Here is a 23,778-nt window from a genome sequence, read left to right as displayed (position 1 = left end):
TTGTTCATTGAATAAACCCAAACCTGAAATAGACTGTGAAAGGGCTTGTGAGTTATTGCAGAAGCCCCTCGAAAGCGGGAAACTGAGGCAGGGGGCTGCCTGCTGGACTAGCTTGAGGCCATGAGGGGATGCGTGGGAGGAGGCCGCCCCACAACAGGGCTGTTGCAATGGGACAGTTCTAAGCACCGAATGTTTGCAAGGGGGAAAGAAGGTGGCCAGAGTTTTGAGTCACCGGGCTGGGTTACGGCACCAGCTGCCCCAAATTTACCCCTGAAATTGACAAGAAATTCAAAGTCAAAGCTGAAGCCAAGGTAAACATCCCTAATACTCAGTTCCTGATCCTGCAAACACTCATGTGCTTAACTTTCCAACTCTGACCCGTCCCTCTCCCAGGCTCAGATTGCTCTCCGGGGCAGGGACTGTCTCTTTGTCGTACAGGTGTACAGAACCTACAACCTGATACCTTCCATTTTTGATCAGGGCCTCTAGGTGCTCCTGTGATACACACAATAAATAATCAGACTGTACGATCTTTGGGGCAGGGACTTTTTGTTTTTTGTTCATACAGCACCTAGCACAATGAAGGGAGGCAGCTCCTATGTACCACTGTAATATACCTAATAAATAATCTGAACTTGCAGATTGCTCCACTGTGACGAGGGCTTCTCCCACTGGAAAAAAAGAAAGAAGATACATTGCAGCCCCTTTCTTGCCTGTGAACATAATTAAAAGAAGCTCTGAAAAACAGGCTAGACATAAAAATAGAGACACAAAGAATGAGAAAGAAAAGCAAAACATATAGGCCAAAAAAAATTATAAAAACACAAGAGGTGCAAGTTGTCTGATTTATTTGCATAATCAAGGCAGGAGACAAAGGTCTTCTCTGTTCTGCTTCTGCGTGTAGGAAGCTATGTCCATATATGTGTGATGTTTATTGGTTGAAACAGGGAACTAGGGGTCAGGACTCCTGAGTTCTATTCTCAGAACAGGGAGGGAATATTGTCCAGCGTTTAGAGCAGAGAACCCAGAAGTCCTAGCTCCTAGCCCAATTCTCAGAACAGCGAGGGAATATTTTCCAGAATTTAGAGCACAAAGACCAGGAGTCAAGACTCCTGGGCTCTACCACTCCTAATTCTATTACTACCCTGTTGTGGGTGAGTCACATGAGCATTTTGTGCCTCAGTTTACCCACCTGGCGGGGTCTGGGGTCAGGGTCTTGGCTGCTCCCCAACCACCAGGCTCCAGCTGCTTACCTTCTGATGGCGGCAAAGATCACTGCTCAAGGTAGCCCAAGCCAGGTGCAAGGTGCTGGAGTTTGGCTGACTCTGCTCTACCATCTCATCTCTTCCCTTACCAGATGCACGCTGATCACTCCAAGTGTCCTGCGCGTGGACAGCGAAGAGATGGTCATTGTGGAAGCTCATGGCCACCGTAGCCCGATCGAGGCGAGGATCACCGTGTATGACTTCCCACAGAGGAAGAGTGCCTTGGTTTCGACCACAGTCAGCCTGAACCCTGGGAACGGCATGATGAATTCTGCCAAAATAAAGGTGGGGCTAGTGGGAGGCTACACTTATCTGGGCGGGAAACCCTGACCTCTGTCTTATAAGATGGTAAATCAGAAGAGAACTGGATGGTTTGAGGGACAGGTCATGGCATACCAAGCTTTTCCCCTTAATACTGGGGGGAACCTTTTCCAAAGCACCTAAGTGACTTAGGTGAGGGGAAGGACAGATTGGCTCATGGCTCAGACTGCTCAAGGTAGTCCAAGCCAAAGGCAACCTAGGTGCGGAGAGATGGAGTCTCTGTAAGGGCACTGGTATAAGTCATTGAGTACAGCAGTGACTTCCCAGTTCTACCAATGGCTTTAAATTTTAAAAGTTAGGGTCGTAATGAAAGATCTTCTCCCATGATATAACGATGCTCCAGGTTCCTGCTCAGCTACTGCCAAAGGATGCCCAGAAGAAGCAATATGTCTACATCGAAGCCAAGAGCAGCCTGTTCACCTTAGAGAAGGTGGTTCTGCTTTCACTCCACAGCGGCTACATCTTCATCCAGACAGATAAGACCATCTACACACCTGGGTCTACAGGTCAGTCCCTGGCTGGGGCTTTGCTTCTACCTTTTGTGTCAGCGTCTAAACACATGGGTCAACATTTTCAGAACTGGCTGCTAATTCTGAGCACCTCCCTTTACTGGGTTACTACTCCTCCCCAAATCCCTCCGCAAGGGCCTCCTTTTCAGTGGGGCTGAATTCAGTGAGGCGGCGTGGGTGAAGAATGTAGCACAAAAAGCCACTTTCAATGCACAACAAGAAGCCAGAGGAACTATGCTACATATTCTGGAGAGTCGTCTTGTCTATGAACTAACCATATTCATATATACAGACATCTCTCATTTAGAGAGGACTCCCGTAACAGCACGTAGCATGTGAACGAAGACAGAAATCGGCCCTTAGAATTGTAGCACCAAATCAACGCGTTTAAGAGGGTTTTCTCAGACTAAGGCACCCACGTTTTTTAACCATTGGAAGTGGTAGATTCTCCATCTCTTGATGTCCTCAGATCGGGTTACCATACTGCAAGTTCCCAAACGCAGGACACTGCCGGGGGGAAGAGCGAGCTGGAGGGGGAGGGGAATATTGCAGCCGTTGCTTTCCGGCTGCCCACCCCTGAAGGTGGCACAGAAGTAAGTGGGGCGATACCGTACCAGGCCACCCTTACTTCTGTGCTGCTTCTGGTGCTGCCTTCGTAGCTGGGCGCCCGGCCAGCAGCTGCTGGTGCTGAAAAGGTTCTAACAATCTGGAGTCCCTCGGCTGTCCCCCTTCCCTGTCCAGGTCAAGTGTTCTCTGTCAACCTCTCGAAAAACACCCAGTTGCACGGGCTCCGCAGCGTTAGCACTGAGCAATGGTAAATGTGAAGGGGTGGGGATCGTGTTGTGAAACTCTGGACTAGGCAATGACAGGGGTCTAATAGATGTCGATGCTCTGGAACTGCTCCCTACGAAGCCGGTCAGGACTCTGGGGCAGTCGCCTTTCTGTGAGCAGCCTGTCTTCAGGGCACACAGCTCACCCAGCTTCCACCTTCCTGGGTCTGACCTCCGAGCATTCAGCATCCTCTGCCCCTCCCCGTGCGCTTCCCCCAGCGAGTCCGCTCAGGCGGGGTCCTGGGGAAGCCAGAGGGTCCTGCACCCCAACTTCGCAGTCAGACGGGACTCTCAGCCAGCCAGTAAAACAGAACGTTTATTAGACGACAGGGACATGGTCTAACACAGGGCTTGTAGGTCCAGAGAACAGGACCCCTCAGCTGGGTCCATTTTGGGAGGCAGTGAGCCAGACAACCACGTCTGCCCTTCACTCCATGTCTCCAGCCAGCCCCAAACTGAAACTCCATCCAGCCCCTCCTCTTCTGGGCTTTGTCCCTTAACTGGGCCAGGAGGTCACCTGATCCCTTTGTTCTCCAACCCTTTAGCTCTCACCTTGCAGGGGGGAAGGGCCAGGCCATCAGTGGCCAGGAAACAGGGTGTCGGCCATTCTCTGTGTCCAGACCCCTGCACACCGCTGCCCTCTAGGGCTCTGCAGTGATCATACACCCTTACCCCACCGCCTAGATACTTAAGAACTGCCTAAGGGAAACTGAGGCACCCCCACACTATTCAGAGGAAACATTAAGAACAGTCCCACTTCGTCACAACTGAGCAATGGTAAATGTAATGGGGTGGGGGTCGTGTTGTGAAACTCTGGACTAGGCAATGACAGTGGTCCCTTCTAGCCTTAACATCGAATAGATGTCGATGCTAGTTCCTGGGCTAGGTCCCATTATTGCCCCAATTGCCCCTGCCTGTGCCGACTGACTGCCCCATCTTTCTCTTTCGGTAGTGAGGTACCGGCTTTTCACTGTGGGTCACATGTTGGACCCCATCTTCAAGGTGGTATCTGTGGAGCTCATGGTAAGATGTTTTCTATTTACCCAGCTTTCCTCCTCTGCGGATCTCTCTGCTTCACTTCCTTTCATGGACTAGCAAGCCTAGAGGCCAGGAGGTTGCGCTAACTCCTTGTCACAAGTGGCAGGCCCTTTAAGGGGAGTTAGATCCAGTCCTGCCTGTGACTAACCAGCTGTCTCCCAGCTGATGCCCAGCCCCTGAGGCTCTGGATCTGGTGATAGCTTGTCGGTCTTCTGGTCCAATAGAAGCCAGCAAGTAGCTCAGTTGAGAGGGAGGACTCTGGGCTGCAACAGGAGACCCTGGATCAGAGAAGGGACCCAGAACCGGGCTCGCTGCATCCCAGTGAGGTGAAAAACCAGGCTGAGGGTAGCTGCTGTAGGGGCAGTGGGAGGGGACAGGTACCTGTTCTGGTTGGCATTGAACTGTGGATGAAACGTAAATGTGTCCCTGGGAAAACGGACCGAAATACCCGGGCTGGAGGGAGCTTCCTGGATGTAGCTGGCTGGTGAGTTGGCCTGGTCCGTGACTGGGGCTCCTAGGCACTACAGTAATACACCTAATAAATAATGTACAGCGCCTTGCACGGTGGTTTCAGACTGATTCTTTCTGGTGCTTGGTTTCAGAATCCAGATGGGATTATTGTAGAGAAGAACATGGTGTCCTCGATGGACCAAGGTGGCATCATCTCCAGGAGCTACAAGATCCCTGATATCGTGAAGTAAGCTGTAACAGTCGGGGGAAGGTGGTTATAATAGGATCTTCGTATACTTCCTGAGCTACAAGGACCAGCTTTCTTAGCCAAGGCTGTAGCAGGCACCTCAATCTCTGCATGAGCCCTCACCACCACTAGAAGGGGACAGAGTACCACACAGAGTGGGCGTGGCTTAGACACTAAGTGGGAGTGGCTTCCGCACATCCACGTTCCAATGTGTTTTTGTTGCACTTTGCCACCATATTTTCTGTACAATAATCACCCATTTTTTACTTCTGTTTCCAAAGGGTTTGTTTTTTTTAATGTTGCAGGTTCCAGTTAAGGAAAGCATGCCTCTATCTATTTACTTGTCAGCTTCCCCCATCCCTAGGATACCTGACTGCATTGTGATAGTCTCACAACACCCCAGGGAGGTGTCAAAATATTAGTATTCCCATTTTGCAGATGGGAAAACTGAGGCCCAGAGAGATTTAAGGTTCAGATTTTTCAAGCGCTTAGTACTCATCTGCTCCCAGTATGGCCAGATTTGTATCAAAAGAGCCCAGGACAAGTTGTGCCTAAATGGGAGCTGAGCTTGAGCTCTGCTGGAAAATCTGTCCCTCGGGAACTTGTCCAAGGTCACACATGGTGTCTGTGGCAGGGCTGGGTGTGGGACCCAAAGCCCCCACTGCTCTAACGCCCTGGACCCCACTCCTCTCCCAGAGCTGGGACTAGAACCCAGCTGTACTGATTTCCAGCCCCCACCTCTCTAACCCCTAGACCCCACTCCCCTTCCCAAACCGGGATAGAACCCAGGCATCCTAGCTCCCAGCCCCCCTGCTCTAACCCACTCGACCACACTCCCCTGCCAGAGCTGAAAACATAATGAAGGAGCCCTGACTCCCAGCCCCCTGCTCTCACCACTGTACCCCATTCCCCTCCCAGAATAGAAAACAGAATGCCAATCTCCTGAGTCCCAGCCCAGTGCTTTAGCTCCACAAGCATACCACACCAGCCTGACTGAGCTAGATAGATCCTGCTCCCCACCGCATGGTCTGGGCTTGTGTCTTGCAGCAGCGGAGTGTGGAAGATTGTCTCCAAGTACGAGCATGCCTCTCAGGAGGCCTTCACCGCCGAGTTTGAAGTCAAGGAATACGGTACCTGCCCTGCCCCTAACAGGAGGGTGTTTCCTTATCGCAGCTGAATGGCTGGCTGGTTTCGGGATCCAGGAAGAATTTCTATCCCTTCCACTCCCACCTCCCGGGCACAGTGGGAAGAACTTTGGGGAGGCCCTTTTCGATGAGGGTCCGTGTGACAGTGGAACCTCTTAGGGCACTGAGCAGAGGGGGTGTTGTGGTCCAGTCCTACAGGGTGAGCAGGGACAGGAGCCCGAAGATTGCCTGAGTTTTGGGGTGAGCTGCAGGCTGTGTAAGGCCTCAATCCTTCACACCTTCTAGGTGGTTTTTAAGCCCCATCAGCTACCTCTTCAGGGATAAGAGAGGGAATAGGGACATGCCAGGAGCTGCAGACCAGCTGCAGCAGCTAGAGGTTAAATTAGCCCCCCTGTCAGGCTCGCCTCTCACTGAAAGAGAAGAGCATGCTGGGAAAAAGCCTGACGTAGCAGCAGAGGACCACAGTCCTAGAGGAAGCACCTCTTAGCGGTGCCTTTCTGAGGGCCAGCTACCTACGGGGAGAGCATCCCGAGAGACCCAGCACCTGAGGTGTCCGAATCAATCCCAACCTTCCGATTCCCTTCGTTGATCCATCTCTCCATAGCTTATGGCCATCAGCTGCTTCCTGGGAGAGTCTCTCCCTCTCCCACTGTGTATCTTGGACACCGTCTCCTAGGACCGTGTGGGGGTTATGACCTCCAGCCAGATGGCCCCGGGCCCTCGGGTGACTGTTTCGGTGTCTCCGATCTTTTGCAGTGCTGCCTAGTTTCGAAGTGACCCTGGAGCCTTCCCAGAAGTTCTTCCTTGTTGACCAGAATGAGCTTAGCATCGACATTACAGCCAAGTGGGTCCCCCTCTTTCTCTCTGGCATTTCTGCTGTGGTTCAGAGCTGCGGGGCAGACTTCTGGGGCTTGTGCATGAAGTATATAATCTCCTGGGCTAACGGTCGGCTCACATCCTGACCTATTCTAATCTGCACTCATCGGTGTCTCCAGTAGGGTGACCAGACAGCAAATGTGAAAAATCGGGACGGGATGGGGGGTAATAGGAGCCTATATAAGAAAAAGATCCCAAAATCTTATAAATCCCTATAAATCGGGACATCTGGTCACCCTAGTCTCCAGACACCTGCTGCTCCTTTGTAGTCCACTTATTTCTCCTGTTAATGGCCTCAGTGCTGGAGTCCGTTGGTTACCTGCTGTGTCTCTCCTTGGGGGCTACTCCACATAAGTGGATAACAGCCTACTATCGCTACCAGCAAGTGGATTTACTTCTTTCACTCAAATGGTTCAGGCTTTGTGTCCTGATGCTCACCAGCCTCTCTGTGCCTCAATTTCTTCTATCCATTAAATAGGAGTAATGCTGAGTATTTTCTCTTCCTGCCACGGTCTGTTTTCCATGCAGGTTCCTATATGGGAAGCCAGTTCAAGGCCAAGCCTATGCGCTCTTTGGAGTGATGGTGGATAATGAGAAAAAGAGCATCGTGAACTCACTCAACAAAGTCCCGGTGAGAACCCTGCCCCTGAACGTAGCTTTCTGGCTACAATACACTGATGGGGCTGTAGTGGAGCAGGGTGCTTTTGGGGATATCTGCTCTGCTTTCAGAGTCCGAGATAAGAGCAGGAGCCAAAGGTAGAGTTTCGATCCATATCCAAATACAGCAAATATCCTGTCTCCGGCAACGTATAGCAAATGGGGGAAAAGGGGAAATAGGTAGCAATTAATATAAATTAGAAGTTTTGAAGGATAGAAAATTGATAAGGGAAGCTAAAGACAGCTGGAAAAAATCCATGGCTGGCAGAGCTAAGAACAATAAGGAGTATTTTAAAGTATATTAAGAACAAAAATATCCTAGCAGTGGTACAGCCCATAACTAGATGGAGATGGTAAAACTGAAAGAAGGAAAGAAAGGGGCCAGGTGATGGAAACATGTTATTTTCCTGTCAATTTCAGATCAAGGATGGCAAAGGCTGTGCTAAGCTAACCAAAGAAATGCTGCGTAGCAGGTTCCCCAGACCCAGCGAGCTTCTCGGTCACTCAATCTATGTGACAGTGACAGTGCTGACGGACACAGGTAACGGAGTGGTTCCCTTGGCTGGTTGCTGGGTTTTCAGACCAGAGCAGAGCTTAAGTGATGCATGGCTAACCCCAGCAGGCTTGGCACACGGCTGTGGCCTTCTGATCTTTCCAGTGCCTCTGTTACTGGGGATAGGGGAAGCACAGGGCTGGGTTTTGCTTTGTATCCTAAAAGCAGCAAAACATGGGCTCATCTTCATTGCTGTTGTGTTTCAAACCTCAGAGTTCCTGTTCTCTGTATTACAGCAGAACCCCAGCTGAGATCAGGGTCCCTGGTGCCGGTCGCTGCCCAGACACACAGGGAGAGACAGTCTCTGCCCCAGCTGAGATCAGGCCCCTGGTGCCGGTCGCTGCCCAGACACACAGGGAGAGACAGTCTCTGCCCCAGCTGAGATCAGGCCCCTGGTGCCGGTCGCTGCCCAGACACACAGGGACAGACAGTCTCTGCCCCAGCTGAGATCAGGCCCCTGGTGCCGGTCGCTGCCCAGACACACAGGGAGAGACAGTCTCTGCCCCTGCTGAGATCAGGGCTGGGTGCTGCCCAGACACACAGTTCCCGCCCTGGATAGCTCACAGTCTAAACAGACAGAGGAACTATCACTATCCCCATTTGATGTATGGTGAGCTGAGACCCAGAGCGATGAATAACTTGCTCAAGGTCACACACAGGAGTTGGTGACAAAGCCAGGCCTTGAACCCAGATCCCCTGAGTCCCAGTCCAGCCATCATCTCAAGACCACACTTCTTCTTATTATTTTTTTTTAATCCCCAAGGGAGTGACATGGTGGAGGCTGAGAAATCCGGGATCCACATTGTGACCTCTCCCTACAAAATCCTCTTCTCCAGATCTGCTACGTACTTCAAACCCGGGCTGCCCTTTAACCTGGTGGTACGTCCAACCACTGGCATTGCCGACGTATAACCTTCATAGTGTTATCTTACAGCCTGATATGGCTAGCACACAGATCTGCATGACATTGGAGAGCAGGGATGATTCGCTTTCTAAGGGTGTACAGCGTGAGAGCCTCTCTTTAGTGGTTCACAAGAAATCCTATCTGGAAGTGGTCATTGGAGCAGGCAAAAAGAGACCGGTGTCTGCATTGCAACCACCGCTAGTGCAGGCTGGCCCCACTGGGCATGGCTCAGCATAGAGGCCCAGGATTGACTGAGCTCCTCTTAAGTGGAGGGTGTGCAGGGTTATTTGAGCAGCGTTGTTGTCATAGGTACAACCAGGACAAACAACCGTCTTGCTCCCAGCATCAGGGGCCTGCGGAGAGCCAGGCTTTGTAACTGACCAGATCCGGCACAGGGGAGGACGCTGACCTGCAGGTTACATGCCTGGGCTGGGAGTATGTGGAGAACATCAGGCTCCAACGAGACCTACCGGGCACCGTCAACCGTCACTAAGTTCACATCCATCCTCTCTCCTGTCATCTGCTGCCCAGGTCTCCGTGGTGAACGCAGACGGGTCCCCCGCCTCCCAGGTCCCCGTGCGCAGCGGGTCAGGTGCCAGCGGTTTGACACAGGCTGACGGGACAGTGCAGCTGGCGATCAACACTCCAGCAGATGCATCTCAATTCTCAGTGAAGGTGCATGTCAGGTCACTTGGGGCAGGATGCTCCCTGGGTCCTGGTGCTGGTTCCCTACCCGTTCTGTTGATGATGGAAGTGGACCAGATTGGGGAGAGGTCTGATCTAGGACCCTACAGGTCCTGGGCTCCGGCCAATGTCAAAGGCAGGAGGCAACTGGGTCTGATTCTCTATTGCTCATCCCACCTAAGACCCACCCGCAGAGCAATGGGCCTTCCTGGCTGACATAGCCCTGCCTTCTCCCCTCTAGACCCCAGTGCCAGGGACACGCTGGAGAAGGGAGATGCCACGGCTGCTGCGCTCTGGCTAGTCTCTGCTTGTGGTGGCCCATAGGGGTTGTTGGGAGCAGAGGGTAGGTCAAAGCAGGCCTAAGGCTGCTCTAAACTGAAACTGGGGTCCGGACCCAAGATGCAGGGACCACAAAGATGACTTAAATCCACATCGGGCCGGCAAGATCCCAACTATCTAGTGCTGGGCCCATGTAAGTCAGTGGGAATTCTGCCATTGACTCCAGCCGTGTCAGGATCTGGCCCCTTTTAGACCTGGTCCTTAGCTGTCTCTGACGAAGAAAGTCTGTTGACCGTCCCCCACTGTCCCGCAGGTGGAAACTGTGGTTGCCAACCTCCGGCAGGAGCATCAGAGCTCGGCGGTCTGGGCCATGGTAGCCTACGGGTCGCAAGGGGGCTCGAGGAACTACCTGCACATCTCGGTGCCGGCCACTCAGCTCCAGCCGGGGAACGCCCTGCCTGTGAGCTTCAGCTTGCGGAATAGTGACGCTGGCATTCAGGGGCAGATCCACTATTTCACCTACCTGGTAAGAGGCAGCATCTCTGTGTGCGCAGCAGGGGAGGAGGAGGTGACGGGGGCTGGCAGTCTGGACTCCTGGGGTCTAGTCCCAGGACTGGGCGGGGAGTGGAGTCTAGGACTCCGGGGTTTCCTTCCTGGCTGTATATGATTTTGTGCTAACCGTATCATGGAGACTCATCGAGTGACAGTGAATGCCTTCTGCTTCCCCATCAGATCCTGAACAAAGGGAAGATCATCCAGGCTGGAAGGCAGGCCAGGCAAGCGGGACAAACTCTGGTGACCATGTTCCTGCCCATCACCCCAGACCTCATCCCTTCTTTCCGAATCGTGGCTTACTACCACGTAGGGCAGAAGGAGATCGTGGCAGATTCGATCTGGTTGGACATCCAGGACTCCTGTATGGGAACGGTGGGTTGATCTTCTCTCTGGTACTTACGTCAATATATTTAAATAACCTGCTGGATTCTGGTTGAGAGAGGAGAGCAGGTTCCCAGTGGGAGAAATGGTGAGCTATTCCCAGGGTAGATCTGACTCAGTCCTTACTCGCTGATTAAACATAAGATAGATAGGGACATTCTCGCCTCATGCTTACACCAGGGTATAACTCTACTGGCTTCAGTGGAGTGACTCCTGATTTACACCCCATGGAGGCAAAAGGAGAATCAGGCCCTCTGTTTTTCCTCAGGCACAGCTCTCCCTGGTGACAGGAGCAGAACTGTCAAAAAGGTTCCCGTTCTGCTCAGGAACAAACCAGAGATCTTGCAGTCTTTCACAAAAAAGATCAGAGCAAGACCACCCCCACCCTGGTATCCAGGGCGCTCACCTGGGCTGGGAGGGGGTGGGGGGCATGGGTCCAAGTCTCTGCTCTGAAAGAGGGATGTGAACCTGAGGGTCCCATATCCCACTGGGCTGGTCTCAGCTCTGTTCCATTTCATGTAGATAACTAAATCTTCACTGGAGGAGAGCAAAAGATGTCTACCCAATGGTTAGGGCACTCCCCTGGTATATGGGAGACCCATTTCAAGCCCCTCCGCCAACTTGGGCAGAGCAGTGATTTGAACTTTATTAGCTCTTTTGGGGTCTCTCTCTCTCTCTCCCTGTCTCATTTTGAGCAGAAATTACACGCTACCTGAGAATCTTTCTCTGCAGAAAGGACACGCCCCTTGCCCAAGAGATGGTTTGCCTTTGACAGATTAGGATTGTTTTTTGATGGAAAACCATTTCATTGAAAAGTTCCCATTCAATGCTGCCTGAGAAAGGGATTGGCTCAAGTCTCCTCCACTTCTAACTGCTAGGGTAGCGCTTCTTTAGCTCCAGTGGGTGATGCCTGTGTTTCTACAGCCCAAGGAGCGGGGTTCAAATCCCAGGGCAGTGTGGGGATTCCATACCCTGGGAGCCCCATGGCCATGGGGAGGTCTCCCCATTCAGCAGTCACCCTCACGTGGCTGATTCATTCTTTCCTCTCGTCTCCATGAAAGCTGAAGGTAACAGGTGCGACGGAGCAAGACAACGATGTCCAGGCGCCGGGTGGGAAGATGAATCTCCGAGTGAAGGGAGATCCCGGCGCCAGAGTCGGGCTCGTGGCTGTGGATAAAGCTGTTTATGTGTTAAACAGGAAATATAAATTCTCCCAAGCCAAGGTGAGCGTACCGGCAGGGGGTGGTCGGGCATGGGGACCGAACCGGGGACCTGTGTGTCCACCCCTGGAGGAGGCCAGAGTACCACCTGCAGTGGGGGATGGGCTATATGAGAGGCTGAGGTCTCTATACCTCTGGTGATGGAGGGGAGTGGGGTCTAGTGGTTAGAGCAGAGGGGCTGGGAGTCAGGACTCCTGGGTTCTGTTCCTGGCTCTGGGAAGGGAGTGGGGCCTGGTGGGTGAGAGCTGTGGAGGCTGGGAGTCAGGACCCTTGGGGTCTTTCCCAAGCTCATAGAGGGGAATGGGGTTTAGTGGTTTTAGGGGACGGGGGGTTCTATTCCTGGCTCTGGGTGGGAAGTGGTGCCTAGTGGTTAGAGCGGGGCAAGATTGGGGGCTGGGCTGGGAGGCAGGAGTCCTGGGTTCCATTCCCAGCTCTGACACGGATGCCCATCAGGGAGAGGGTGTTGACTGCAGGAGGATTTTGGGGCTGGCATGACCTGTGAAGCTCGATTCCCCACTACCCCCATGATGGGTCTGAGGGAGGACGACTGCCCGGTTTCATCCCCGGGAGGATCAAATTGAACGGACTGGGGGGAGGCCTAAAGGAAGGTTGTGAGCTGGCTTTGTGCGTGCGCGTGAGCATTGCTGCCCCCTGCTGTCTGGACTTGGAGCTGCTCCACCATGTGTTCTCGACCTACAGGCAGGCCCAGGCCTGGTGGGCTCCGGTGCTGCATTAAAGCGCTGGTTTCTTTGGGAGGGGTTGAATCCTACTGCTGCCAGTCTGCTTGTGGGGTTCAAGGTCTGACTAGTTTCAGAGGACCAGCCATGTTAGTCTGTATCCGCAAAAAGAAAAGGAGGACTTGTGGCACCTTAGAGACTAACCAATTTATTAGTGCATAAGCTTTCGTGGGCTACAGCTCACTTCATCGGATGCATACAGAGGAAAATACAGTGGGGAGATTTTATATACACGGAGAACATGAAACAATGGGTGTTACCATACAGCCTGTAACAAGAGTGATCAGGAAAGGTGAGCTATGACCAGCGGGGGGGGTGGGGGTGGGGGGGAGCCTTTGGAAGTGATAATCAAGGTGGGCCATTTCCAGCAGTTGACAAGAACAGTCGGAGGGGAAATAAACAAGGGGAAATAGTTTTACTTTGTGTAATGACGCATCCACTCTCAGGCTCTGTTCAAGCCTCAGTTAATTGTATCCAGTTTGCAAATTAATTCCAATTTCGCAGTCTCTCGTTGGAGTCTGTTTTTGAAGGCTTTTTGTTGAAGAATTGCCACTTTTAGGTCTGTAATCGAGTGACCAGAGAGACTGAAGTGTTCTCCGACTGGTTTTTGACTGTCACAATTCTTGACGTCTGATTTGTGTCCATTTATTCTTTTGCGTAGAGACTGTCCAGTTTGGCCAATGTACATGGCAGAGGGGCATTGCTGGCAGTTGATGGCATATATCACATTGGTAGATGCGCAGGTGAACGAGCCTCTGATAGTGTGGCTGATGTGATTAGGTCCTATGATGGCGTCCCCTGAATAGATATGTGGACACAGTTGGCAGCAGGCTTTGTTGCAAGGATAGGTTCCTGGGTTAGTGGTTCTGTTGTGTGGTGTGTGGTTGCTGGTGAGTATTTGCTTCAGGTTAGGGGGCTGTCTGTAGGCAAGGACTGGCCTGTCTCCCAAGATCTGTGAGAGTGATGGGTCGTCCTTCAGGATAGGTTGTAGATCCTTGATGATGCGTTGGAGGGGTTTTAGCTGGAGGCTGAAGGTGATGGCTAGTGGCGTTCTGTTATTTTCTTTGTTGGGCCTGTCCTGTAGTAGGTAACTTTTGGGTACTCTTCTGGCTCGTCCCTTCTGATCTGAACCTCTATGAATCTACCCTAGGTACTTATGAAAGCGGAGGGGAATGGTCCCGCTATTGTGAGGAACTTTCCTGGCTTCTACACTACCCCGGTGAAATGGGCTCACGGAAAGATCTGAGTCCTCGCTCCCACTTCCTTTATCCAGAGGTCTCCCTGCCCTCAAGGACTCCCCTTCCATTCTCCTGTCTGGCAGAGTCCTCGTCACCCCAACAAGGCTGGGCCCAGGATTCCTGGGGGGGCTCGACCCCCAACCTTGCTGTGGTCATCCAGGACAGGGGCTATGGTGTCCCCACTCCGGGGTGCTCTCTCTGTGCTGGACACTTCACTGATCACTGCATACAATTTAAAGCAAATACAATTTATTTAGTCAGCAATTAGTTTAAAAAGGAATAAGGAAAAATGGAAACGGTTAAAGGAAAACTCATCACCCTGCTCTGTGGCAGGGAACGTTACAAACAGGGTCTCTGGGATGTCAGGGCAGTTCACAGTCTGCTCCTTGTAGGTCCCAGGCCCCTTCTCAGGCCCTGGCTGTGCTGCAGGGATGCTGTGGGTTGGACACTTGCTCTGGCGGTGGCCACATGCTCTCAGGCTCTAAGTGGCAGGACTCTTCTTCCCAGCGTCGCCCCCGCCCCGTCGGGGTTACGATCCCCCTCCACGTCTGGCCTGCAGGGCCCCTTGGCTGGGGGCATCTCCCTGCACTGGGCCTGCTGCCCAGGGTCCCCCTCGCTCCCCCCAGCTGCTCACCGCACCCAGCTCCGGACTGCTCCAGCCCCAGCCCCACCACTCGGTCTCTGCTGGGCTGCTGCTGCTGCTCTGCCTCCAGCTCCCTGGGCTGCTTCTCTGGCCCCTCTGGCTCTGGTTGGTGCAGCTCTGCTCCCAGGGTCTGCTCTCCCTGGGCTGTGTCTCTGGCTCTGGGGCTGCAGCCCTGCTCTGGATCGCTCTGGATCTGGCCCAGCTCTGCTCCCCAGCTCAGCTTGGGCCCCTGCTTTCTCCTTAGCTCGGCCCCACTCTGACTGACCCAGACAATTCCAGCTCACATGGAGGAGGGAACCCACCCTGGCCTCCTGACTCCCTGATTATCCTGCCTGCCCTGTCAATCAGGCTGACCTGGAGCATTGGCCTCTCCCTTTTTGGTACCGGGAGCTAACCAACCAAAACACCTCCACTGAATGTTAGTAAGGGGACAACCCCTTACACTTACAGGGCCACAATTACTGTAGGACCTGAGCGTCTCACATGGTACAGATGGGGAAACTGAGGCCCAGAGAGGCTAAGTGACTTACCCAAGGTCACCCAGGGAGTCTGGGGCAGAGCAGGGAATGGCATCGTGTCCCCTCTTGTCTCTCTAGATCTGGGACGCAGTGGAGAAGAGCGACATCGGCTGCACGCCCGGCAGCGGCAAGGACCACGTCGGGGTGTTTGCGGACGCTGGGCTGCTGCTTCAGACCAACGTTGGCATTGAGACGCCCCAGCGGGCAGGTGACCCGGTCGTGCCACAGGGCTCTCCAGTGCAGGGCAGCCTGGGATCGAGCCCGCTGCTCATACCGCGTGGGAACAGAGCGAATACAGCCCCAGAAGTCCCTTTATTAAGTCCCCCCTTTCCCCCGGCGGTACAACCCAGCCTGGTCTTTTAGGGCAGTGGTTCTCAACAAGGTTTCAGGGGGGCCGCCAAGTAGGGCCAGAGTTAGACTTGCTGGGGTCCAGGACAGAAAGCCAACGCCTCGCTGCATGGGACTGAAGCCCGGGGCCCCAAGTCCCGCCACCCGGGGCTGAAGCTGAAGCCTAAGCAATGTAGTTTCGTGGGGGCCCCTGTGGCATGGGGCCCTGGGCAACTGCCCTGCTTCCTAGCCCCTAACGCCAGCCCTGGCTTTTATATGCAGAAAAGCAGTTCTTGTGGCACAGGGGGGCCGTGGAGTTTTTATAGCGTGTCGGGAGGGGCTCAGGAAGGAAAAGGTCGAGAACCCCTCTCTAGGGGGTGCTGGGTTGCAGGGAGCAGGGTGGAGTATCAGTAGGAGGCGCTCTTCCCTCTGAATCAGCGCTGACCCCAATGCCCCAGCACTATGCTACCAGAGGTGGGAGAACCGTGAAACCAAGACCAGGAAAGAGCCACAGCGTTTCTCGCCTGAGCCGGACTAATGCCACATCCCCACGACACTGACATGTGTTACTCTCTCTTGCCAGAGTCCCGCTGCTCCCAGCCCGCTCGGCTTCGGCGCTCGCCCCTGATCTCAGGGAGAAAAGCTGCCAAAGGTAGGTGCCCCTCTGCACGGCCTCGCCCGGGCACGCACTCTCGTGCCCTCGGCTTGCACGGACTTGCACGCCCTCTGCTTGCAGGCACTCTCGTGCCCTCTGCTTGCACGCCCTTGCACGCCCTTTGCATGTGCCCCCTTCACGCTGCTGCTCTCGCACGCACCCTCTCCCTCTCTCGCGCCCGGGCCGCGCGCTGAGGGGGCCCTGCTTTCCCGCAGCGAGGCAGTATCCAAGCCAGCGCCTGCGGAAGTGCTGCCAGGACGGCATGCAAGAGAACCCCATGGGCTACTCTTGCGACCGACGAGCCAAGTACATCCTGGAGGGCGGCGAGTGCATCCAAGCCTTTCTCGACTGCTGCAAGCACATCTTCAACAGGCCCCTCCAGGTCCACAGGAAGTTCCTGTTCTCAAAGCACGTGTTAGGTAAGACTCCGTCTGCACTAGGGGATATGGGTTGCAACAGTGATTAGTGTCGCCTGCACTAGGAGAGCTGGGATCTCGTAAGAAGTTTGAGTCTGTTGTGTCCGCCAGCTAATGGGCTCAAACAGCAGCCTAAGGGACTCCTTGCCACAGTATATTAGCGCCAGGGGTAAAAGCTCACATTTTTAGCACCGTTGGTCCAGGGTTCAAACCCCCAGTCAGGCCTATTACGTTAGCCTGGCTGTAACACACCAGGCATGCGGGCCCCGTAGCTTCCAGGGAAACCCAGGAATTCCCACCCATCACTGGGCTCGCTCTGGCTCAGGGCTGGGCTGACTCCCTGTTTCGCTCCCCCTCAGCGGCATCCGTTCCTGTGATGGCCCCCGGGAGGAGCCAGGAGCCTGTGGCTGAAGTCGCAGAGGACGGGGAGTACCTGGCGGACGAGGACATCGTCTCCAGGAGCCAGTTTGCCGAGAGCTGGCTCTGGCAAATGGAGCTGCTGCCGCAGGAGGCCGAGTCGGACGGGTACGGGTCACACCGCTCGAGGGCGAAGGAGAAACACTGAGGGGCAGATTCATCCTGGTGCAGGCTGGGCTTCCCATATTCCATGTCGCCCCCTCCGGGGCTTTGCAGGGGCACCCGATACCCAGAGCATGGGTGTTCTCTGGCCCCGCCCCTTTCCTCTCCCAGTCTGGCCACGCCCCTTTCCTCTCCCAGTCTGGTCCCTCCCTGCTTGGCCCTCCCCATGCCCTGCCTCCACTCGCACTCAGACCCGGGGCGGGGGGGCGGTCTTGTCTCTGCAGCCAGAAGGGTCCCCCAACCTGATCAGTTCTGCTCCCGTCTCTTCCAGGCTGGCTTCCAGAACCGTGCCGGTGTACCTGGAGGACTCCATCACCACCTGGGAGGTGCTGGCCGTGAGCCTCTCCAGGACAAGGGGTAAGACTGGGAGCCGTGTGTCCACCTTAGCCAAGCGGGGAAGGACAGGCGTGTGGTTAAAGCATGGGACTGGGAGTCAGGTCTCCTGGCTTTGGGAGGGAGTAGTGGCTAGAGCGGGTTGGGAGCCAAGATAGCGGGATCCTATCCCCAGCTCTGGGAGGGGAGTGAGGGCTAGTGGATACAGAAGACTGGGCCTCAGGCCTCGGGGGGAGGGCTAGCTCAGTGGTTTGAGCTATTGGCCTGCTAAACCCAGGGTTGTGAGTTCAATCCTTGAGGGGGCCATTTAGGGATCTGGGGCAAAAATTGGGGATTGGTCCTACTTTGAGCAGGGGGTTGGACTAGATGACCTCCTGAGGTCCCTGCCAACCCTGATATTCTATGACTCCTGGCTTTTATTCCCAGCTCCGACACTGACATGCCATCCGCCTCCTGCCCATCACAACTACCTCGTTCTGTGCCTCAGTTTCCCTCTCTCTGAAACAGAGTTAATCCTGTGGCTTAACCAAGTTAACATTTTTGGAGCATCTTGTGATTTATAACACCCTGATTCCCTTTCCTATGAGGCCAGATGGTTGGGGAGCCGGGACTAGAACTTGCCACTGCAAAGACAGGATGCTGCCCCGGGAGCAAACAGAAATTCCCTTTCTTGGTAGGAGAAGCTGCGGGCTGGTCAGGCCTAAATTTTAGGCCCAACCCAGACCCGAATGGAGCCAATCCCATGCAACCCGAGCGGGTTGAGTGGTTTTCCAGCCCGAGCCCCACTCAGCACCATTGCCTCCTGCCCAGGGGGTTGGTGTGGCGGCAGCTCTGAGCGACAGCGGCCCAGAGCGCTGTTCCTGCCGGCCGCCGTGCCCTGCTGCACTGTGTGTGTGCGTCCAGCCCAGGGAGGGCGGGGGTGGCTGGCTCGCGTGGGGCGTGGAGGGGAGCCGACCCGAGCCCACCCTGGGAGGGTCGGGATGTTTTCCAACCTAAGCCAGCCTGGACCCAACACTTGCAGGGCTCAAACCAGTAGCATCTCCTCTTTGGACCTACCCACTAGATGGCAACGTCATGCAGACCCCCAGAGAGGGAGGGCAGCCCTATTCCACCCCAGAGGTGGGTGCACTTCCGTGGTGTGATCCTCATATACGCAGCACTCCCGGACCCTCACTGCGGGTGATACGTGTAGAGGAGGCTGTGGAAGGTGCCCGCTGCCGAGTGATCTGATCCAAGGAGGGGTGGGCTTTGACTGGACTCCCTTCCCATTGCAGGGATCTGCGTGGCCGAGCCTTATGAAATAACGGTGATGAAGCAGTTCTTCGTTGATCTCCGGCTGCCCTACTCCGTGGTGCGGAACGAGCAGGTGGCCATCCGGGCCGTGCTGTACAACTACGCACCCCGGGCTCTCCAGGCGAGTAGAGATCAGCCCTGCCCTGGTGGATGGGTGGAAGATGCCTGTTGGTAAAGGAAGGCAATGGGAGTGGTGTCTAGTGGTTAGAGCAGGGAAGGATGGGAGTCAGGACTCCTGGGATCTATTCCTACCTTGAAGAAGTGAGAGCAGTGTAGCCATTAGCAAAGAGGAACCCAGGACTTCTGGGTTCTGTTGCTAAAGGTGGGATGGAGTGTGATCTAGTGGTTGGTGCTGGGAATTAGGGCAGCTAGGTTCTCACTGTGAATAGCTTGCTTTTTCTCTCTCTGACTCAGTTTCCCTCTCTATAAAACGGGGCTAATTATATTTACTCACCTCCGGGAGGGAGGGTTAATTAACATACACTTGTGAAGCGAGTCAAGATTTTACATGAGGAGGGTGAATGGTTAATTGGCTATGGATGAAAAGGAGATTTGTTGTGGAGAATATCACTGCCTGGACTGCGGTGATCAGTGACAGACTGAGGTGAACATAAGAACGGCCACAGTAGGTCCGATCAAAGGTCTGTCTAGCCCAGTGTCCTGTTTTCCAACAGTGGCCAATGCCGGGTGCACCAGAGGGTGGCGGGGTAGACTGGGGTGAAGAACACAATGGGGGCCTGGAGCGTAAGACACTTAGAGGTGAGACCCCAGCCACCAAGTTGGCAGTGTGGATCAGGACGCTCCTCTACCTACCACAGTTCTGGAGTGTCCTGGTTCTGATCCACAGTGGAGATTGGAGCCAGACACATAGTTTTAATCTGGATCAGAACTTTTCCATAGCTTGTGGAGTATTTGGATCCAGGCTTCTGGTTCTGACCTATAATGGAGACCGGAGCCAGACATGCAGTTTGGATCTGGATCAGAACTTCCCTAGAATGTGGAGGTATTTGGATCTGGGTTTTTTGATTCTGGTTCTCACAAGGCCTAGGCGCTTAGCCTTACTTTGAGGGCTTAGGTGGTTCCTGGAGTGGTGCCAGCTGGACCCACAGGATGGTTCCCCCAGCGTGGCTGCTGACGAGGTTGCTTGGCTTGTGGCTCGCAGATCCGGGTGGAGCTGATGTACAACGAAAAGATCTGCAGCTCCAGCAGGCGTGACAGCCGGTTCCGGCAGGAGCTGGTGATCCAAGCCGGAGCCTCTCGAGCCGTCTCCTACGTGATCATCCCCCTTGAGCTGGGGGAGGTGGAGATCGAGGTGACAGCGGCCATCCAGGGGCTCCCCATTGCAGATGGCGTGAAGAAGAAGCTCAGGGTGGTGGTAAGTGTCAGAGACAGATGGCTACAAGTCAGGGCATCACCTGACTGGCTAGCGCTGCTGTTTTTAAGCTAAGCATGGATGGGCCTGTTCAGAATTTAGCTGAGAGACCTCCAAGGAAGAAGTGGGGGTAACTCAGTAGGGGATGGTGCTGGGGCAGTTGCACTGTAATGAACAATGTGGCTGGCTCAGCTGGGGGTGCTTGCCCCTTGGAATTGTCCCTGGTACTAGGGGGAGGAGGGGTACTGTGCTCCTGGGGCTCAGTAGGGGATCAACTTGGGGGTCCTAATAGCTGATGCCAGTGTGGGAGAGTGGCTAGGAGATGCCCACCAGCCTGCAGCGTCAGTTCTCTGCGATTGGTCTGTAGTTCCCAGTGCTGGGGGTTGGTATAAGGATAATCAGGGGGTGGGTGAGGCAGAGACCTCGCCCCGTGTGCTCCCCCTCAATGAGCAGTTTGGCCCCTGTCTGGCTTTTCTCTCCTGCAGCCTGAGGGCATGAAAATCTTTAAGAACATCAAGAGTGTCCTGCTGGATCCGACTGCCCGCGGCTCAGGTAGGGCCTGCTGGGGCGTTGCCCCTGTGGGTCTGAGGCTCTGCTTTGAAATCTCCCCCTCCGGAGCTTTGGTTGCTTATCAAATGTGTCAGGAGGAGCTGGTGGCTTTATGGTTCCACCTACCCCCCAGAGTCACAAGGCACCGTGCTGTGCTGAGTGGGATATGACTGCCGTTAGTGGCTGGGCTGCAGCTGATAACAGCCTACCATTGCAGCCAGCTAATGGAGTTAATCCTTTAGCTCAAGTGTGCCTCTGGGGATCTAGCCCAGCTAGCATGAGGGGTGGTAGGGGCAAAGTACAAATCAAATGAGAGCAGTTTAAGGAGGTGAAATGTTTCTGAAGGTTCCCCCCATAACCAGTCCCCCGCCACCCCCAGCCCCAGCAGCATGTATGTTTCATGGCAATGTGGGAGGCCCCAAAATTGCACACTGGAAGATAAACCTCTGTTCCTAAAATGCCCTAAATTGGGGGCCTTCTTTGGACACTGCAGGGCTCTGGGTAACTGACCAGAAGAGCTCTGGTCAAAATCGCTCGCCACGCCAGCACTGTTATGTTCCGGGGGTGCTTCCCTCTGTGACCCATGTGTTTCTTGCAGCCTCTGGGGAGCAGCTGGAGACAATCGCGCCTGTGGACATGAGTAACGTGGTACCCAACACCGAGCCGGTGACCTTCATCAGCGTGAAGGGTAAGGCCTGGGGGTGGAGGGGAAGTAGGCAGAGATGGGTATGGGAGAGAGCTGCTAGTGGGGAGGGAAGATGGCAGCAAGAGGTCCCCATCCACCACGTTTTAACCCGTTAGCACCAGGATCGAGGGCTTTTTCGCCCGGCAGTGGGCACTTAAGCTGTTTCTGATCAGCCCTCGAATCCCGCACTGCATGGCTAGAGAGAGAACAGTCCCTAGCTTTCATCAGGCATTTTACAAGGCCAGACGGTTTCATTAGTCCAGGAGCGGTTGGGGGGAGCACTGGCAGATGCTCTAGGGTGACCAGGTGTCTGGTTTTCGACTGGAACGCCCAGTCGAAAAGGGTCCCTGGTGGCTCCGGTCGGCACTGCCGATGGGACCGTTAAAAGTCCGGTCAGCAGTGCTGCGGGCCTAAGGCAGGCTAGTCCCTACCAGTCCTGGCTCCGCATTGCACCCTGGAAGTGGCCAGCAGGTCCGGCTCCTAGGTGGGGGATGGCCATGGGGCTCTGCACGCTGCCCCCACCCTGAGCACCGGCTGCACACTCCCATTGGCCAGGAACCACGGGTGGAGCCTCCTGGCCTCCCGTCTATGTGCCGGACCGGCTGGCTGTTTCCAGGGCGTGTGCAGCATGGTGTCAGGACAGGCAGGGAGCCTGCCTTAGCCCTGCTGTGCCGCTGACTGGGAGCCGCCCGAGGTAAGCCCACCCCCCAACCCCAAGCTTCAACCCCCCTGCCCCAGCCCTGAGCCCCCCCAAACCTGGAGCCCCCTCCGGCACCCCAAGCCCCTCATCCCCGGCCCCACACCAGAGACCGCAGCTCCAGCCCAGAGCCCATACCCCCTCCCGCACCCCAACCCCCTGCCTCTACCCACAGCCCCCTCCTACATTCCAAGTCCCTTGGCCCCACCCCCCAGCCTGGAGCCTCCTCCTGCACCCCAAACCCACCCCAGAGCCCGCACCCCCAGCCGGAGCCCTCACCCCCTACTACACCCCAACTCCCTGCCCCAACCCAGAGCTCCCCCCCGCACCCTGAACCCTCATTATTAGCCCCACCCTGGAGCCCACACCCCCACTTAGAGCCCTCACCCCCTCCTGCACCCCAACCCCCTGCCCCAACCCAGTGAAAGTGAGTGAGGGTGGGGGAGAGCGAGCCACCAAGGGAGGGGGAATGTAGTTGAGCGGGGGCAGGGCCTCAAGAAGGGGCGGGGCCTCTGGGAAGGGGCGGGGCTAGGGTATTCAGTTTTGTGTGATTAGAAAGTTGGCAACCCTAAGAGGCTCCCTAAAAGTGTGAGGGGCACTGGCATCTGAACCATGGGCCTGCCTCCCATGCTGCTCCTTCCCTGAGGCCCTGCTCCTTCCCCAAGACCCCACCCCCCACTCTCTCCTCTCTGTCCCCTCCCCATCGCTCACCCTTACGGCGGGTAAAAAGTGGTGGGGCTATGGCACCCCCTGATCTGGCACCCCTGGTTGGAGGGGACAGCGCCCAACAGGGTGGGGAGGGGCCTGGGCTTGGTGTTGGGGGGTAATGGGAGGAGTGGGCAGGACTAGGGGCATAGGGGGGAAGCGGCTGAGAAGGGGGCTGGCTTTGAGGGGTGGGTGTGGGGCTTGATGCCCACCAGGGCAAAGGAGGGAAGGGGCTGGGCTGGGTGGGTGAGGACTGGGTAGCAGGGAGTGGGGGGGGCTCTGCCCACCTCTCACCCTCTCCGACCGGCCTGCCCAGGGGACATCGTGGGCGACACGGTGGAGAACTCCATCGACGGTGCCAACTTGAAGCACCTGATCCAGGTCCCGGCAGGCTGCGGGGAACAGAACATGATCGGCATGACCCCCGCTGTCATCGCCACCCACTACCTGGACAGCAGCCAGCAATGGGAGAGGCTCGGCGTGGAACGCAGGGCGGAGGCCATCAAGTTCATCACTCGGGGTGAATCTCTCTCTGGGTCGGGGGGAGGAGTTGGGCCGGGCAAAGAGCAATAGCTCGGGGCTCCTGCTGCTCTGAATGCCCTGTCCTGCCCCCAGGCACTGAGCCACCCTGGCTGAATTGTCTGAGTAGAGTGGAGCTGGCTAGGAGCCTGGGGTCTGTAAAGGAGCTGGGTCCCAGTCCCTTGAGGAACCTGGTGGATTAAAAGCAGGGGCCTGATTCCCAATTCCCATGCTTGGGGCAGGGACCGAGTGGGCAGGGCTTTAAGCCCCCTTGGTGCTCTCCCTATTCTAGGATTGTACAGGGCCTTTCCTGGCCCCTGGTGTGAGCAACAGCAGCCTTGGGGCTGCTCTGATTTACTCTGGTATGGGAATCAGGGATGAACTATATTGCAGCATGCTCTGGCCACGCCAACAATCTGCCCCCTCCACTGGGAGGCTGGGAACCAGCTGGGAGCAAGACCCTGCACTCCAGCTGGGATCACCCCTTCACAAGGGGAGTCTCAGGGATCTGTTACACTCCCTGTTATGACCTCGTCATGCTGCTAGAGGGGGCCCACAGGTAAGTGGAAATCAAGCCCCAGTTCTGTAAAGTCTGCCC

General features: G+C 55.3%; 1 protein-coding gene across 1 annotated transcript in view; it reads left to right on the top strand.

Moving 5' to 3' along the window:
• Window positions 1-23,778, top strand: part of LOC140901138 (complement C3) — a 45,837-nt gene that overhangs the window by 2,259 nt on the left and 19,800 nt on the right. Inside the window, exons 2-24 of the mRNA XM_073319457.2 lie at window positions 1,358-1,550; window positions 1,930-2,092; window positions 3,878-3,948; window positions 4,566-4,660; window positions 5,708-5,790; window positions 6,562-6,649; window positions 7,210-7,312; window positions 7,759-7,879; window positions 8,655-8,770; window positions 9,327-9,470; window positions 10,072-10,284; window positions 10,491-10,685; window positions 11,756-11,917; window positions 15,129-15,258; window positions 15,961-16,029; window positions 16,248-16,451; window positions 16,808-16,973; window positions 17,299-17,384; window positions 18,635-18,774; window positions 19,816-20,028; window positions 20,511-20,577; window positions 21,173-21,262; window positions 22,978-23,181. Coding sequence (XP_073175558.2) covers window positions 1,358-1,550; window positions 1,930-2,092; window positions 3,878-3,948; window positions 4,566-4,660; window positions 5,708-5,790; window positions 6,562-6,649; window positions 7,210-7,312; window positions 7,759-7,879; window positions 8,655-8,770; window positions 9,327-9,470; window positions 10,072-10,284; window positions 10,491-10,685; window positions 11,756-11,917; window positions 15,129-15,258; window positions 15,961-16,029; window positions 16,248-16,451; window positions 16,808-16,973; window positions 17,299-17,384; window positions 18,635-18,774; window positions 19,816-20,028; window positions 20,511-20,577; window positions 21,173-21,262; window positions 22,978-23,181 — 3,116 coding nt within the window. The remainder of the gene's footprint in view (window positions 1-1,357; window positions 1,551-1,929; window positions 2,093-3,877; window positions 3,949-4,565; window positions 4,661-5,707; window positions 5,791-6,561; window positions 6,650-7,209; window positions 7,313-7,758; window positions 7,880-8,654; window positions 8,771-9,326; window positions 9,471-10,071; window positions 10,285-10,490; window positions 10,686-11,755; window positions 11,918-15,128; window positions 15,259-15,960; window positions 16,030-16,247; window positions 16,452-16,807; window positions 16,974-17,298; window positions 17,385-18,634; window positions 18,775-19,815; window positions 20,029-20,510; window positions 20,578-21,172; window positions 21,263-22,977; window positions 23,182-23,778) is intronic.

The sequence above is a fragment of the Lepidochelys kempii genome, chromosome 20 (genome assembly GCF_965140285.1).
Source record: "Lepidochelys kempii isolate rLepKem1 chromosome 20, rLepKem1.hap1, whole genome shotgun sequence".
NCBI classification, from domain to species: Eukaryota; Metazoa; Chordata; order Testudines; family Cheloniidae; genus Lepidochelys; species Lepidochelys kempii.
This window is presented reverse-complemented; position numbering and strand designations above follow the sequence as displayed.